The 17,732-nt window shown below is 44.1% G+C and overlaps 1 protein-coding gene across 1 annotated transcript in view; it reads right to left on the reverse strand.

Annotated features, from left to right (window-relative positions):
- The window catches only part of LOC138102861 (DDB1- and CUL4-associated factor 12-like), a 59,164-nt gene that overhangs the window by 11,656 nt on the left and 29,776 nt on the right, over positions 1-17,732 (reverse strand). The window contains exons 7-8 of the mRNA XM_069000612.1: positions 13,481-13,643; positions 327-511 (exon numbers count right to left, since the gene is read on the reverse strand). Of these exons, the coding sequence (XP_068856713.1) occupies positions 327-511; positions 13,481-13,643 (348 nt within the window). The remainder of the gene's footprint in view (positions 1-326; positions 512-13,480; positions 13,644-17,732) is intronic.

A 17,732-nucleotide genomic window follows, 5' to 3' on the forward strand; every position in this document is an offset into this window, starting at 1 on the left:
AATGAATTTGTGTTTGAGGTTTTGAAAACTAGAAGTTAGATTACATTAGAAAATATAAAGATATAAAATCTATAAAAATTTATGAATCAGTGCATAAGAAAAGTAGTTAGTATGCCTTACACTTGAGCAACCAACCATTCAATACCCTTTCATAAAGCTTTTATAGAGCACAATACTGCAGCACTTCTTGCTTTTCAAGATTACAGTTATTAGTTACATGATCACTGTTTGACTGGGACACATTTCATACAATAGCTTCCATTACTACAAAAAGAACCAGTGTAAACTCCTGTGTAAAGGGTTTCCTACAACTACAAGCTACTCACCAGCCAACCTTTCCCAGTAGTCAACTTTAAAATGTCACTTCCTCCTAATTTCTGCTTCTGTCCATAGCAGGCATGTGGGGGCTTTTCATCCAGGAATCTCTGGGCTCGGATATCATAAAACAATAGGGAACCTTGTCCTGTTCCCACTGTGATGATGTGCTCGTAGAAGCTCACCGATCGAATACCTGTCAAAAAGAGAAGGGACATACAATGCAGTAAGGAAAATGGATGCTTTGGCTCTGCAGTGCTGCTGCTTGATGTCTAAAATTTTCTTTAAGAGGAACTACCTACTAGTAGTATTTTCCATAACACACAAGTTTGGACCACACACTGCTATGGAGCAGTGCAGACAAATCTCATTGATGCTATTGAAACAGCAGCTTCAATTACATACACTACTTCCTTTCTCCTCTGATGCCATCAGCTACACTAATGAGGCACAGTAAGAAGCTTAATTCTCAGCTGTAGATACAAAAATGCTGCTAGCAAGGATTTTTCTTGCTATTTTCTAAGTCCGTGAGAGACTTTTCTCTCTCACAGAAGAGGTAGCAGGGAATGTAAACAACCAAGCCACCTGCAACCTTGAAAAGTCTTGTTTATGGTATAGTAGAAAAATATTTTGACAATGGATGTTTTAGGATTTTAGCCAATCACCCCCAAGGGGTGGCTGATCCTTTGTCCAATTAGACTAAGAAGAAAAAAGTCTATAAAAGAGTTTGTAAAATAATTAAATAAATCAATCTTGCTGCACAATTCCTGCCTGCTGGATCTTCTCCTCCTCCTCGTCCCTATGGCTGTGGGACACGGTGATATACCGTAGGAACCAGGCCTGCGGTAATACTCAGCAGGCCCCAGCTCTGACAGATAAACAAAGATCATAAGCCATTTAGGATCAAGAGTAGTTTTGTTCTGTTCACAAGCTTTTAAGTAAACACACCATGAGTATGTGGGCAGCAGACAGAGGAAAGAACATCACATTGGTTTCCTCAACAAGCTCACAACCTATCCAGCTATCTGCCAAGCTATAAGTGACTATGTGAGAAAAATTACAGTCCCAGCTGCTATCAAGTGCATTTTGCTGGTCAAGAGGCTAGCTGTAAGCAAGTATAAGCACTAGTCACTTTGCTGCTAAGACAGATCAGGATTTTAAATAATTTTGAGGCTGTCGCTGCTCAAATATTCTAATACCAGCACACCTTACCTCATAGCTAGTACTTTTAGCACTTCACACAACAATAAAAACAGACTAAGAATACTACAAGCAAAGCACCACCATGTTACACCAGCACATGGGAAGCTACAAGTTTCCAATCCAAACAAAACATTCTAACACAATTCAGTTATGCCATTAGATTGAGCAAAAGAATACATTTTGTTTTCACAAAATCTTAATCTGAAGCTTCATCTTCAGATTAAGATTCAGATTAAGTTTCCTTCCCTTGGAAACAGTCTTGAGGAGATTCTGTATGTAGGAATTTGCAATTTGCAAAATGTCCTGTCATCTCTATTTATTGTGTGTGGGGTATGCCCAGCCCCCGCCCTGGAGGGACATCTGCTGAGATAAGGAGAGTGCCTAAACCTCCCAGCAGAACTCCCCTGGAAAGGGAGCTACTCTTCAGTTATGGCGAGAAGTGTTGCTGCCTGTTCTGAGCTTCCCCTCCCCCTCCCAAAGACACGTGCTCCTGCCACATGCTCCGAGCTCCTTTGTTCGAAGCGCTGGCAAAACCAATGTCACTCAAACTCTTCAGCAGTGTCTGATTGGCCGCTCACCCCGGGTCCGCCCCCAGTCCTCCCCTTCCCCCTTCTCCGAATAAAGGATAGTCGAGGGGAGGCTCCGCTCTCTTGGCTCAGCTTTTCCTGTGAACATCTGTAGTTGTCTCTCTCCTTTTTTAAGGCTTCTAACTGCAGGGAATTGAGCGGGCAGGGAGCTATATTTCTCCCTCTTTGCTTCTGCTGATGGTATTTACTCTGCAGCTGATACAGGTACCGATTTTAGAGCTATTAAAGTGCTAGATCGCCTGTGCTGCCTCTCTGGGTTGCTCGAGGCTTTCTAAGGCATTGAAATACAAGCGCTAGCCGGTATAAAGCTGAAAAGATACCATCCACATGTGGCGCCCAACGTGCTATCTCTGAACTCCGGTTCTGAGAGACTTTTAGGGTGTCCCGGCAGCTGTGTGTCTGCTGGAGTTAGCTCTGCACGTCGTGCTGTGCCAGCTCTGTGTAGCGAGCTGTTACTTTTTGCGTAACAGTGAGCCCAGAGCCTCAGCCTGTACCTCCCCCACACCACGTGGCGAGGAAACGGCTGGAAAGCAGAAGACCCTTCTCGCCTGTTTTTTTTCTCCGGACCTGCTTTCCTGTGGTAAAATCCAGATTTCTGGTGAGTATTTCCCTGCTAGTTTAGGGGCTCCTGTCTTAAGCTGGTGCCGGTTCAAACTTTCTCTTTTTTTCCTCCTTTTGGGCGAGTTGGGTTGAGGTTTGTGGTGTTGCTTTCATAATGGGATCTGAAGTTTCTGCACACCATAGAGAAATATACCACCAAGTTCAAAGCTACCTTTCCTTAACTGGGCATAAATACCCTAAAAATCTAGTTCAATCTTTTGTAGGATGGCTTTTTCAGTACTTTCCTAATCTTACCTCCGAAGACATAAGATCTGCTGAATTTTGGGATAAGGTGGGGAGAAAACTTTCCTCTCTTAGGCGTGCAGGAGATGAAACAGTTTCAAAATTCTTTCCTCTCCTGTTACTAAGTTATACTTTGCCTGAGAAAAAGGCAGTACATGAAAAGCCTCTGCAAGAAACCCCTGTTAATTCCCTTATACCCTCTTCCAACCCCTTTGTCCCGGACCCCTCTTCCCCTACGCTGGTAAACACAGCTCGAGCAGACTGCTTTTTAGCACAGGAGAGCTATCGTCCTCCTGGCTCACCCGTGTTTCCTCAGCACCCTGCCTCGGACGGGAATCCGGAGCCCGTCCCAGGACCTTCCCAACCCCTTTTCTCCACTCCCTTGTCCCCAGTTTCTAGCCCTCATGTTTCAAGCGCGCGAAAAAACCCCTTCTACCCTGATCTCTTTGTTCCCAGGGAGAGCCATTGCCATGTGCTCGCAGCCCGGGGAAAAACCCCTCCCCCCAACCCCTTTTCTTCGAGTTTGTTTGTCTCCAATAATGGCGGCCCCGATGTTCCTTCCTCTCCAAACTACACCTCCCACAATCCCTTTCTCCCCCACCCCACAAACCCCTTCTTGTCCCCATCTCCTCCCACTCCCGCGTCACAACCTGACCCCGCCCCTAACCCCGCCCCCACAGCGTCGTGTTTCACCCCTCCCTCTGTGCCCGCCCATGGCTCAAGTACCGCCCCTGCCTCCCACAACCCCGCCCCCAACCCCTCCCCTCCTCCGGCCGTGTCCGCGCCTCCACTCCCCGCCCCTGCGCCTCCACTCCCCGCCCCTGCTTCCTCTTGTCCTGTCCCTGGTTCCCACAATCCTGTAAATACCTTTTTAAATCCGGGAACCCATGGCTACCAGGAAGTAACTCCAACTGCTTCTACTACACTCTCTCCTACTAGCAATGTAGCAAACCCTGACTGGAAACCCTTACCTTACTCTAATATTAAGGATTTGTGCAAGGCCATTAAGGAGTTTGGAATGCATAGTAATTATTTTAAGAGCCTTTTAAGTGCTACTTTTGCAACTCACTTACTAGTACCTCATGATTTACTTACATTGATGCAAACTCTTCTAACAGCTGGTGATTTTATGATGTGGAAAAAGCAATGGAAAATAATTTTATCTGATTTGCTAAAAATTTTGTGGCAAACTCCAGATAATTACCTGGACCTTGAGAATAATTATATCACATTAGACCTTTTATCTGGTGACAATAATATGGCAAATCCTCAAAAACAAGCAATGCTTATCCCTCGTCCAGTTCTTACTGAAATCACACGTGCTGCTGAAAAGGCCTTAACATTATTACCATCTCAAACTCCTAACTCTCATTATACCACCATCAAGCAATTGCCAAATGAAAATATTATTCACTTTTATAACCGTTTGTGCGAAGCTGTCTCTTCCCAGGTCCCTAATCCTGACCTCTGACAAGCGCTCCTACTCGAACTTCTCCAAGTAAATACGAATGATGCTTGCAAACAGATCATCCTCACTCTCCCTCTTCATCCTCCTCCTACTGTTGAATCCATCCTCGAAGTCTGTACAAAGAAGGTGCAGCTGAACACAGCTGCTCCCCTTTTAAAAAAAAGTGGGGATGGTTGGGGAAGTTGTAGAGAATGTTACGGGTACAGGAGAAACTCAATCGCGTGGTAACCTTATATGCTATCGTTGTCAGAAAAAGGGACATGTAGCTCGCAATTGCAGAGCGATTATAACTGCTGATAAAAACTCTCCAAAGACTGTTTCCCCAGGTCAACAGCAGGGAAACTAGTGACTCAACGCGTCCTAACAGCTCCGCGTTCAGACAAAAATAGGGCTGCAGACAAAGCAACTTGGACTTCTGGACTCAGGTTTAAGGTAACCTGTGCTGAAACACACCATTTCAACAACAACAAACAGACTGTAATACCCATCTCATTCCAGAATGTGGACCACATGCAAGACTTTACATACCTTTTTGTTATTGGGGACACTCGGGTAACACCTGCTGGGATAGAGGTTACACCCACACTCATGAAAGTGGATCAGAATGGGTGTTCTAACCTAGTTGTACAATGTATATATCCGCCGTACTTTATGCAAAAGGGTCAAGTCATTGCACAGGCCATTCCACTGCCCAAATACCTGCCCACAGATGGTCATATCCCAGCCATCTGTTGGACTGAGGATTTGGGAAATGACAAACCTATAATAGAATGTAAGCTCCGTCACAAATCACAAAAAATCAGTATAATGGGAATGATAGACACAGGTGCTGATGTGACTGTCATTCCATTTGATAAGTGGCCTGAGCAATGGGAATTGCAATCTCAGGGCATCATACAAGGGATTGGAGGTACCCAAATTGCAAAGCAATCCAAATACACCATCCAAATTGAAGGTCCTGAAGGACAAATAGCAACTCTTCGTCCGTATGTCCTGGACACCAAATTCACCCTGTGGGGAAGGGATGCCATGTCTCAGTGGGGAACAAAAATTGATATCACCCCTAGAGATCAAAATTTTCTCTTGCAGGCCACTGAAGCAGAGTGCCATCCACAAAAATTAACTTGGAAAACAGATGAACCTGTGCAAGTTAAACAGTGGTCTTTAAAAAAAGAAAACTTAGAGGCACTCAAAACATTAGTAGCTGAACAATTGGCTAAAGGAAATATAGTTCCAACTAACAGCCCATGGAACACACCCGTGTTTGTAATAAAAAAACCGGGAAAGGACAAATACAGGCTACTCCAAGATCTTAGAGAAGTTAATAAAGTTATTGAAGACATGGGACCCCTTCAACCAGGTATGCCATCACCTTCAATGCTTCCACAACATTGGCATTTAGCCGTTCTTGACATTAAAGATTGCTTCTTTCATATTCCACTCCATCCTGCAGATGCCCCTCGATTTGCATTTTCTGTACCCTCTCTTAATCATGAAACCCCCATGGAACGTTACCATTGGCTTGTGCTCCCCCAAGGTATGAAAAATTCCCCAACTCTCTGCCAAGAGTATATTGCTAAAATTCTATCTCCCATCCGTGCCAAAGCAGAGAAAGCCATCATCCTACATTACATGGATGATGTACTGGTGTGTGCTCCCAATAATCAGTATCTTGAGCAGGCACTTAACATGGTGATTGAGGCCCTAGAGGCCAAGGGCTTTGAATTACAACCTGAAAAAATGCAGAGAACAAGCCCTTGGAAATACCTCGGACTCAAAATCACAGAAACCTCTATCACCCCAACACCCGTCACCATTAATAATAACCCGAAAACATTAGAGGAAGTGCAACAGATCTGTGGGACACTGACCTATTTAAAACGCTGGTTAGGACTCACCACAGAGGATGTAGCTCCTATTGCAAACCTAGTAAAAGGGGAAGGCGGTCCAGCATCCCCCAGATCCCTGACAGAAGAGGCAAGGCAGTCTCTCAGAAAGATACAAGAGCTCATTTCCACCAGACAAGCACACAGATATCAGCCCTCCCTACCCTTTAAGCTTGTCATTCTAGGGAAGGCACCACGCTTTCACGGCCTCATATTTCAGTGGGACGAAGAGCAGGACCACCTCACCATAATTGAATGGGTTTTCCTTCCACTCCAGCCTCCTAAAACCATCACACAGCCACAAGAATTAATAGCAAAAATTATCATGAAGGGTAGAGAAAGGCTCCGCACCCTGGCAGGATGTGACTTTGCATGCATCTACTTACCGGTAACAACAGACGCATTAGATCACCTACTCCAAAATAATATAAATTTACAATTTGCATTAGATAGTTACTCAGGCCAAATCTCCAATCATTACCCAAAGCATGACCTGTTTAATCTGGCATTCTCTTTCATCCCTCGAGAGATTCAAAGCAGAAAACCCCTCGATGCGATTACCGTTTTTACTGATGCTTCAGGGAAAAGTAAGAAGTCCGTGGTCACATGGAAAAATTCAAAGACGCAAAAGTGGGAATCTGACATCAAGGTAATCCAAGGATCACCACAAGTAGCTGAATTAGCGGCTGTCGTTAGAGCATTTGAGAGGTTCAAAGAACCCTTTAATTTGGTCACAGACTCAGCATATGTAGCTGGAGTAACTGTTAGAGCTGAGCATGCTCTCCTAAAAGAAATCTCAAACAAAAAAATTTATGATTTGCTCTCAAAATTAATTTATCTGGTTTCCCACAGAGAGCACCCCTATTTTGTCATGCATGTGAGGTCACATACAAACCTGCCAGGATTTATTGCAGAAGGTAATCGTAGAGCTGATGCTCTGGCTATGCCAGCAGACATAGTTCTATCAGCCAACTTACCAAAGCTCCCCCAAGTTTTCGAACAGGCAAAACTGAGCCACGCCATGTATCATCAAAATATTCCTGCTCTCATCCGCATGTTCCATCTGTCGCGGACGCAGGCAAAAGCAATAGTGGCAACATGTCCCAACTGCCAGAAGCTACAGCTTCCATCACTGGGCATGGGGGCCAACCCCAGAGGCATTAATAGTGGTGAAGTGTGGCAGATGGACGTCACACATTTCCCTGAATTTGGGAGATTAAAATACGTTCATGTTTCTATTGATACCTTCTCTGGTGCTATGTATGCCTCTGCACATGCAGGTGAAAAAGCTAAGGACGTTGAAAAACATCTTGTCCAAGCTTTTGCTGTGCTTGGTATACCTGAGGAGATAAAAACTGATAATGGACCTGCCTACACCTCTCAGGAGTTTAAAAACTTCTGTCAGCAGTGGGGATTTCGACATGTTACAGGTATTCCTCACTCCCCAACTGGACAAGGCATTGTTGAACGTGCCCATCAAACCCTCAAGCGAATGCTGCTACAACAGTCAGGGACCACCAAACTCAACTCACCTGTCCTCAGACTCAGCAAAGCACTGTTTACCATAAACTTCCTGAATGGTACCTTTGAGGATCCAAACCCTCCCATCTATCGTCATTTCCAGAACACCGGGAGACAGAAACTGAAGGAGAATCCAGAAGTCCTGATCCGGGACCCAGAGACTCAAAAAATCCAAGGACCATACGAACTTGTAACTTGGGGACGCGGGTATGCCAGTGTATCTACCCCTCAAGGGCTGAGATGGATCCCAGGGAAATGGGTAAAACCTTATGTCACTTCCTCAAAAATTAAGGAGGTTAAAACAGCTTCCTGGAAGAGACGCCGTAAAAAGGACCCTGATTTCGCACCCTCATGTAAATCCCCTACTGCAAATTTTGATGTTAATCCCTTAAGTTAAGTTGCACTGTTTTGCACTCAGGTTCTGCACTGTATTCTGTAAGTCTTCGTCCTGATACTCCATACCATAGATGTCCTGACTAACCCCTGAGTTTTGCTGGGGAACTAGTTTAAAGGCATCCTAGGTACTATCAAGTTGTAGGGATGATAGATTCCAATTATGTTTTGCACTGTTGTTCTGTTGTTGTTCTATGCACTTTAAGTTACTAAGAGTTACAACCCAGCTTTAAAGAAAAAAAAATAGGGAATTGTTGCTGCCTGTTCTGAGCTTCCCCTCCCCCTCCCAAAGACACGTGCTCCTGCCACATGCTCCGAGCTCCTTTGTTCGAAGCGCTGGCAAAACCAATGTCACTCAAACTCTTCAGCAGTGTCTGATTGGCCGCTCACCCCGGGTCCGCCCCCAGTCCTCCCCTTCCCCCTTCTCCGAATAAAGGATAGTCGAGGGGAGGCTCCGCTCTCTTGGCTCAGCTTTTCCTGTGAACATCTGTAGTTGTCTCTCTCCTTTTTTAAGGCTTCTAACTGCAGGGAATTGAGCGGGCAGGGAGCTATATTTCTCCCTCTTTGCTTCTGCTGATGGTATTTACTCTGCAGCTGATACAGGTACCGATTTTAGAGCTATTAAAGTGCTAGATCGCCTGTGCTGCCTCTCTGGGTTGCTCGAGGCTTTCTAAGGCATTGAAATACAAGCGCTAGCCGGTATAAAGCTGAAAAGATACCATCCACAGAGAAGAAGACAGACCCAGAATCCTCTGGGAGACGCTATGCAGATCCTTTGTAACCCATTGGCCCTTACCCTCTGATACCCACCCCCTGTATCCCTATAAAGCTAGCCCCCTGCCCCTGCGAGGGCAGAGAGATGCTTGTCCCTGGCTCCCCTTTGCCGAACTAATAAAGCTACCTTGTGCAGAACAGCTATACGGGCCTCTCGTCTCTCTCTCCCTGGTCTGGCCTGGAGGCTGCCCTTCAGAGCTAAGCTGAAATCACGAGCTGACAATCACTAAAGAGCTGACAGCTTCTGCACGGGCCCTCCTAGCCAGCAGCTGAGGGAAGACACCGGGCTTTGGGAAGACGGTCTCTTTTTGGGACCATCTCTCCAGACCGGTCACAGCTTCCTTGGTCAGAGCTACTGACCCCTCAGAAGCTGTCATAATTGTGCAAAAGGTTTGTTCTGTATAAGTACTCTAACACAAACAACTCCTTTAAGCAGATTAAACCCCACCACATCTATGCTTCATTTTGCTTCACAACATGAAGGCAGGTTATAAACCCTACAGCTTTTTAAGCCCTCCTTAAAGTACCACTGAATTGCAGCCTAAACAAGGAGGGGAAAAGAGTGAGTTATGCCAGCTACATCCACGTGTCAACTGCTGTCCCTGTACCAAGTGGGGCTGAATGTCACAAAACTTGTGACATACTGGAATACACCCAGCAGTACATGTGACAGCAGACATCCAAGAGGTGTAGATGCAGTTTACCCTTCCCCTCTGTACAGAGTCCTAACTAAAACCACATCCTCATTCTTCTACCTCCGCAACCTGATGTTACATCCACAGCCACCAGCATCTGTTAAACACACTTAGAACAGGCAAGGCCACATTGTTGTGTTCTAAATATGAGGTGAAGTCTTGGCTGCAGGCTTAATAGGTGGGAAACCACTGTGCAAGTCTCACACCTGCTGAATCTCTAATTCAGAGAACTACAAATGCATCTGAGCAAGTTGGGAGATACCTCTTCCCCTTCATTGTCCCGAACCAGGTTCTTTCACCTGGTGTGCAAGAAGCTGATCCCCACAGAGTCAAGGTACTTGATTTATTTACAGCTCTAATCAGAAAGGGGTGCTGGGTTGTAGATCCACAAAACCAGCACACTGAGGCACACAAAGGCCTACTTATACTGTTACAATGTTAGGCTATTAGCATATCTTAAGTCACTACTTGCCTAAGTTTCTATTGGCTTAGCCTTTCTCTGCTTCAATTTAAATGCATAGTGTCCCAAGAAATCATAGCACATGCTTGATGAGTAGTGGTCTTTTTGTGAGTAGAGGGTGCCTGAGCTAGGGGTGTGTTTTTTAATATTATAATGAGCAAAGTTCATCACTAGGGCAAGTTTTCACCACAGAACCAGTCAAAACTGGGGGTTTCTTGGCTCATCATTAAACATCCTGGATAAGAAAGGTATTATCTTCTTTGTTTTCCCCCCTCTTCAAGGACTTAGGCCATGAATTTTCTGTCTTCTATATTCCCATGGTTATTGCTCCTATTGCTTAACTGCTTTGGATGGAATATGAAAGAGATGGCATATACTTTTCAATGCAACTAATTAATAAAAATCTATAAAATACAGAACAACTGTGAATCTTTCTCTAATCAAAAAAATTGAAGGAAAACTGAAGGAATTCATGATGTACACACTACTAAGTGGATGTTTAGAACAGGCTTTCAAGAACAGCACTTCAAATTGGCTCCTAAGGGGCTGAAGTACCTCAGATTAATCATTCCCATCAAACTAAAAGCACTACCTGTGCCTAGAACTGATCGCAGTAAGCTCTTCTACATTCCCAGCACTCTACCACCTGTAGGCCTGGACTATTTGGGTCAACAAATTGAGTCTTGCTCCTGAGAGGCAGGGAGCTCTACAAATCTCAGAAGGAAATGAAGATGCAGTAGCATGTCCTACACAAAGAGTAGACAGTCTGTGCTGCGCAAGCTCTGTCCACTGCATTAACATTGCTGCCTTTGATGCTTCCTGTTGAAGGCCCTCAATAAATACCTGCTTTTATTCTCTTAATCTTGTCTAGCCTCTGTTTTCAGGTAGCCACTTCAAGGCATCACCTTCAGGATTATAAAGTCAAGGGCACACAACATTGCTCTGCAGGCCAGTCAAGCAGAAAGCAGTCACTCTCACAGATCAAGAACTACAGTCCAGGGCCTGCACTTTCTCGTACAGCTGCTAAGAAAAGCAACTCTTACAAGATGCACTAAAAAGCATTAGCTACCTTCTCACATAGAGCAGACAGGTAGGTATATATATACTAGGTAAAACACACTCCCAGTTTGTCTTACTAAGTGACATTTCTGTGATCTCCTTTTGTATACAACTGTCTTAGGTTACAATGTAAGGTATAACCAAAAGTATGTATTCTATCACCATCTGTTGAAACCAGGTGAGGCAGTGTTCTTTATATCTTTCATGACACATCCCTGATAACTCCCTCCAGAGAGATATCTTCTGTTAATGGGCCATCTAGCCTCACTGCATGACTCATAAAATTACATCATCCCATTGTGAGATGCTCCACCCAGGGGGAGGAAACAAGCATTCCTACTTGGATATAATCTGAGGTTTGGAACACCACAGTCAGCCCTTACATACTGGATTCCCAGAGGACAAGAGCTACATAACCACCACTGGACCTTCAGAGAAGGACCAGACCTTTCTACAGGGTCACCGCTTCAACAGAACCACTTCAAAGAGGACTGCAGCCACTACTTAATTGGACTGCTACCACCACCCTGACCAACAGGGTGTCAGGTTATATCCTGACTCTGTCAGGTTAAGACAGTATTTCTGTATTATTGCTTTGATATCTATATTAGTAAAGAACTGTTATTCCTATTTCTCATATCTTTGCCTGAAAGCCCCTTAATTTCAAAATTATAATAATTTGGAGGGAAGGGTGTTACATTTTTCATTCTAAGGGAGGCTCCTGACTTCCTTAGCAGACACCTGTTTTTCAAACCAAGACAACAATACTAATGAACTGAAGTTAATACAGACTTACCATGTCCAGCAGGTGCACTTAGAATCTGAAAGCACATTCAAGTAACACTTCAAAGCACTTAAAAGTCAATCCAGATTTTAGTCTGCAAATCAATAGACAGCCTACTTTCTAGAGGTGTTGCACCACTCCAAGTCCCAGTGAGATCAATAGAAAGTTGAAACACTCAGTATCTTGAGAATTAATATTACATAAGTGCCTCCACCACTACCCACCCACACAAAAAAATCTACTATGCAGAATTGAAAATAGTATTGAACAAAGGTTTTCTCTAGACGTGAACTAGCACCCCAGAGATACTCCCTACACATAGATCATCCCCTCAGCAGGGATGATCACATAATTCAAGATAGAAGTTTTTAGCCACCAGTCACCACTGGGCACCACACTCCAGTGTCTTGGTATTTCTTCTCTAAGATACTGAGGGGTGACAATGTCAGGACCTTCACAGAGCCCTCACTGACAGTGGGTCAAGACAAGAGGTGTTGCTCGAAAGATGTTCAAATGACAAACATGAGCTGGTAAATGACCTTTTCTCATATTATAGAAACTTCTGTATCTGAAAGAAGCAGACCCTGACATTTATCTAGACAGCACTGTTCAATGTCCAGTAACCACATAAAGAAAAATTTCCTAATCCTTGCCTACATACATTTTTTTTTTTAAAACTTGCCCAATGAAGAGATGAATGCCTAGAGTCAAGTTAAATAAGGACTGCAATTTATTACTCTGGGTTTAATATGGTTTCAAATGGGCATCACAGCAGTGTCTTCTCATGCTTGAAAATAAAGGGTATGGGAAGAAGCTTATGGGACCATGTGCCCTGCAAACTCTCAGGCTTGGCCCAGGTGTAAGGTTCAATTGGACATACTACATTCACATCAGAAAAGGAAAACAGCACCAAAATCTGCAAACTTTTTTTTAAGAGTAAGCTTTTGTATACTTAAATAAATACACACTGACAATTAAGCGTCTCACTCATGACTTTAAAATTACAAAGCAAGCATTCACTCACAGCTCTGACTCCCAATATGATAGGACAGAGCAGACATGCTTTTTTTTCTGTCCCCAGAGAAAAATGCAAGAATAGACAGTATTAATAGTGGTACAAAGACTGGATTTGCTTTGAAATGAAGTAAAACAGAATAAGACACAGTAAAAAAATAAGCAGAATAAAGTGCACAGTGAAGTTCAGTAATAAGTAAAATGCATACTTTTAAAAGTTCAGTGATATTTGGATGGTGTGCAATTTAGTTGATCATAAAAACACTGATGTTGTCCATTAGATTTCAGAGTTGCTTTTACATTTGGTTTGTTGGTTGCTCAAGGAATAATGTCCTAAAAGCAAAACCTATATATGCTATTAATAATTTAGTCTATCACATAAAAAACGTTCATATTTATTGGAAGCTTATCTTACTGCAGTCTTAATAACTACTTCTGCAAGCAAACCATTTGAAGGACCCTTTGACAAGTTTCTTACCACTGCCTCGTTCTTTGGAACAGACGGATTTAACATTGTGAGAAGGCTGCCTTGGATCCAGAAAGGAGACATGTGCCTGTGATCCTACTGCATACACTGACCACTCCTGACCATAAGCCAAACACACATTCTCCCTGCAGTATGGCAACTTTGTGGAAAGTAACTAGAAACAAAGAAAAGACAAATCAACACATGAAAAGAGAGCAAAACACTAATAGAACAATTCTGTAAACTATGCTCAAGGAAGTTGCAGTGAAAAAAAACCAAAATGCAGCTAAAAATTAAGTTCATCACAATAATAGAAGTTTAAGAGAAAAGCAACCTGACCCAGAGAAAAAACAACCCCTGAAAATTAGATGCCTTATCTGAACAAAACTGAGATGATAAAGGCTGAACCATGTATTATGAAAAGAACAATGGACATTTTGGTATATTGTTTTACATCTTTCTAAACTGCTGTTATTTCTTCAGCAGGTGTACACAGACATCATCTCTCAGCTGAAAAAGCTTACTTCATACAATAGTATAGATATTTGTGGGTTTGATCTACAATTACACTTAAATAAGTGCAACTTCCTTTATGAAGGCTGCTAATCAAGTATCAATTATACTCTCTATGGAACAGTTCACTTCAGCTCACCCAGAAATGGCAGAAAGTTAAGAGCACCTCTCACCCTTAAAAATAAGGTGAGTGGGAAGTTTCTTTCCCCAAGTTCTAATTTTTAGTACATTGCATTTTACTTAAAGATTTATGTGTTTGTTGTGGTTTAGGAATGGTATTCCCCAATTTAGTGTTCCCACTGAATCACCCCAGACCACCTCCCCCAGCAGTGGCTGGAGAGGAGAATTAGAGGTAAAAAAAGGTAAAGATCATGGGTTGTGATAAGAACAATTTACTAGAAATAGCAACGAAATAAGAAAATGAACAGTAACAACAACAATGCTAAAAGCAGAGTGTACAAGACAGGTGAACTATTTACACACGATTGCTCACTACATGGAATCCAGCACCACTCAACTGTACACCCCAGAAAAAATAAAAAAATGCCACCTCCCTCCGTCCCCTCTGCACATGGCATGAGGTGGTATTGAATAACCCCTGGGTCCGGGCTGTGCCCCTCCCAGCTGCTGCAAAAATTAACCCTGTCCTGGATGGAACCAGGACATTATCCAACCCTTATTCTATACCATCTAAATCACAGCCAGATCCTACACCTACCAAAAAAAAAAAAAAAAAATATATATATATATATATATGCACACACAAGCATGGGTACCATTCCCTTAGTCAATGGCTGTCCATCCAAAATGTCTTCCAGGACAGGAGGGCTGGTGTGCTGTCAGCTGGTTGCTGCATCAGGAGCCCATGACTGGTATATCTGGAGCAGTCTATCCTCATTGTCCATGGTAGTTATGGCACACAGTGGCAGTGGCATTCAGCAACCAATATTAAACAATTCAACATTACAGGCTGTTCTCACCAAAAAATCAAATCCCCTTGAGGTACACATCACCTTCCCCCATCCCTTTGCATTATGCAGCAAATACACCCAGGTCCTTGAGCAAAAACAATCCCACAGATGGATTTGCCTTTGCTTGAGGCAGGACTGATCCAAACTGTCTTCCCCAACATGTTTCTCAGATGCACCATGGGGACTTTATCCCCTTCTGTGGTACATGGAGGTTTTGGTTAGGCAAGGCCAGCTTGATTGGTAGAGCCTCTAGAGTTAACTAACCAGGTAGACTTCACTAAATGTGTATACCAATGTTTGAAAAGCCAACTTCTCTACATGAGCAGCGATGTCTTGGTGCAATTCAGAAGCCCAGATGGGTTTCACTCTACACTGCCAATTGGTCTTTTTCTGTCGGTCCAGCCACCCCCACAGAGCATTTGCTACCATCCATGAGTCAGTGTAGAGGTGGAGTGCTGGCCACTTCTCTCATTCAGTGATACCTAAAGCCAGCTGGATGACTTTCAGCTCTGCAACCTGACTTGATCTAACTTGTCCCTTGGTGGCGTCTGTGACTCGCCATGTAGGACTCCATATGGCAGCTTTCCATGTTTGATGTATCCCTATGATACAGCAGAAACCATCAGTAAAGAGAGCATATTGCTTTTCATTTTCTGGTATTTGATTATATGGTGGAGCCTCCTCAGCATGTCACCTTCTCCTCCTCCTCTGAAATGAGTCTGAAATTTTTGCCTTCAGGCCAGTTTGTGATGACTTCCAAGATCCCTGGGTGATTGCAGTTTCCTATTCGAGCTCATTGTGTGATCAGAGCGATTCACTTGCTCCACATGGCATCAGTGGCATGATGTGTGGAGGGGACTTTCCCTTTGAACATCCAGCCCAACACTGGCAGTCGGAGTGTCAGGAGGAGCTGTGCTTCAGTGCCAATCACTTCTGAAGCAGCTCAAACCCCTCCATAAGCTGCCAGTATCTCTTTTTCAGTTGGGGTGTAACAGGCCTTGGATCCTTTGGATCCTGACTCCAGAACCCCAGGGATCATCCTTGAGTCTCCCTGGATACTTTTTGCCAGAGGCTCCAGGAAGGATGATTCTCCCCAGCTGTGGTGTAGAGCACATTTTTCACATCTTGTCCTGTCCTGACTGGCCTAAGGGCTACTGCATGAACAATCTCCTGTTTAATTTGTTCAAAAGCTTGTTCTTGTTCAGGACCTTGCTTAAAATCATTCTTCTTCCAGGTCATGTAATAAAGACGGTTTACAATCAATGTCTGTAATCTGGAATATGCATCCTCCAAAAACCCACAGTGCCTAGGAAAGCTTGTGTTTCCTTTTTGCTGCTTGGTGAGGACATAGCTGCTATTTTGTTTATCATGTCTATTGGAATCTGATATTGTCCATCTTGCCATTTTGCTCCTAAAAGCTAAATTTCCTGGGCAAGTCCCTTGACCTTACTTTGCTTTATGGCAAAACCAGCCTTCAGGAGGATCCAGATTATCTTCTCCCCTTTCTCAAAAACTTCCTCTGCTGTTATCCCACACATAGATGTCATCAAAGTATTGCAAGTGTTCTGGAGTCTCACCCTTTTCCAGTGCAGTCTGGATCAGTCCATGCCAAATAGTGGGGCTGTGTTTCCACCCCTGGGGCAGTCAGTTCCAGGTGTACTGGTGCCCTTCCAGGTGAAAGCAAACTGTGGCCTGCACTCTGCTGCTAAAGGAATGCAGAAAAACACATTGGCAATGTCGATGGCAGCACTACTTTGCTGCCTTGGACTCCAGTTTGTACTGAAGTTCCAGCATGCCTGGCACAGCAGCACTCAGTGGTGGTGTGACTTCGTTCAGGCCACGATTATCCACTGTCAGTCTACATTCTCCCTTGGACTTACGCACTGGACATAGGGGGCTATTAAAAGGTGAGTGGGTCTTGCTGACCACTCCCTGGCTCTCCAGTTCATGAATCATCTCATGGATGGGGGGCACAGAATCATGGCTGGTGCAGTATTGTCGACAGTGCACTGTTGTGATAGGGATCAGTACCTGTTGTTCTTCGACCCTCTGCAGTTCCACAGCAGAAGGGTCCTCTTAGAGACCAGGCAAGGTATTCAGCTACCTAATTTCCTCTGTCTCCACAGCATCTATCCCAAAAGCCCAACAATGCCCTTCTGGGTCCTTGAAATACCCTCTCCTGAGGTAATCTATGCCAAGGATACGTGGGGCCTCTGGGCCAGTCACAATGGGGTGTTTTTGCCATTCATTCCCAGCCAGGCTCAGTTCAGCTTCCAGTAGTCAGCTGTTGAGATCCCCCTGTCACCCCAGAAAAAGAGGTGGATTCTGCCCCACTATATCTTGATGGCATCAGGGTACATTGTGCACTGGTGTAAATTAAAGCGTTGTACTCTTGTGGGTCTGATGTGCCAGGCCATTAGATCCACACAGTCCAATAGATCCGATTGTCCCTTTCCTCCACCTGGTTGGAGGCAGGGCCCCTCTGGTTCTGGTCATGGTACTCGTTGCTCACTTCTTGTAAATATGATGAACCACAGGTCCCTTCAAGAGGTTTGGAAGTAACATCAGCCCTTCTATTCTGTCTGAGGACCTGCCCACTGGAAACTGAAGCAGCATTTATCCTTGAGGAATTTCCCATGGTGGTTGTTCTTCCTCTCAACTCACATACCCATGGCTCCTAGGGCAGAGGTGGGTTTTTCATCCCACTTCCTCATGTCCTCTCCGTGGTCATGCATGTAAAACCACAGGTTACCTGTTGCAGTGTGGTCTCCTGCAACATC

The sequence above is a fragment of the Aphelocoma coerulescens genome, assembly GCF_041296385.1.
Source record: "Aphelocoma coerulescens isolate FSJ_1873_10779 chromosome W unlocalized genomic scaffold, UR_Acoe_1.0 ChrW_unloc_scaf_3, whole genome shotgun sequence".
In the NCBI taxonomy this organism is placed as follows: Eukaryota; Metazoa; Chordata; class Aves; order Passeriformes; family Corvidae; genus Aphelocoma; species Aphelocoma coerulescens.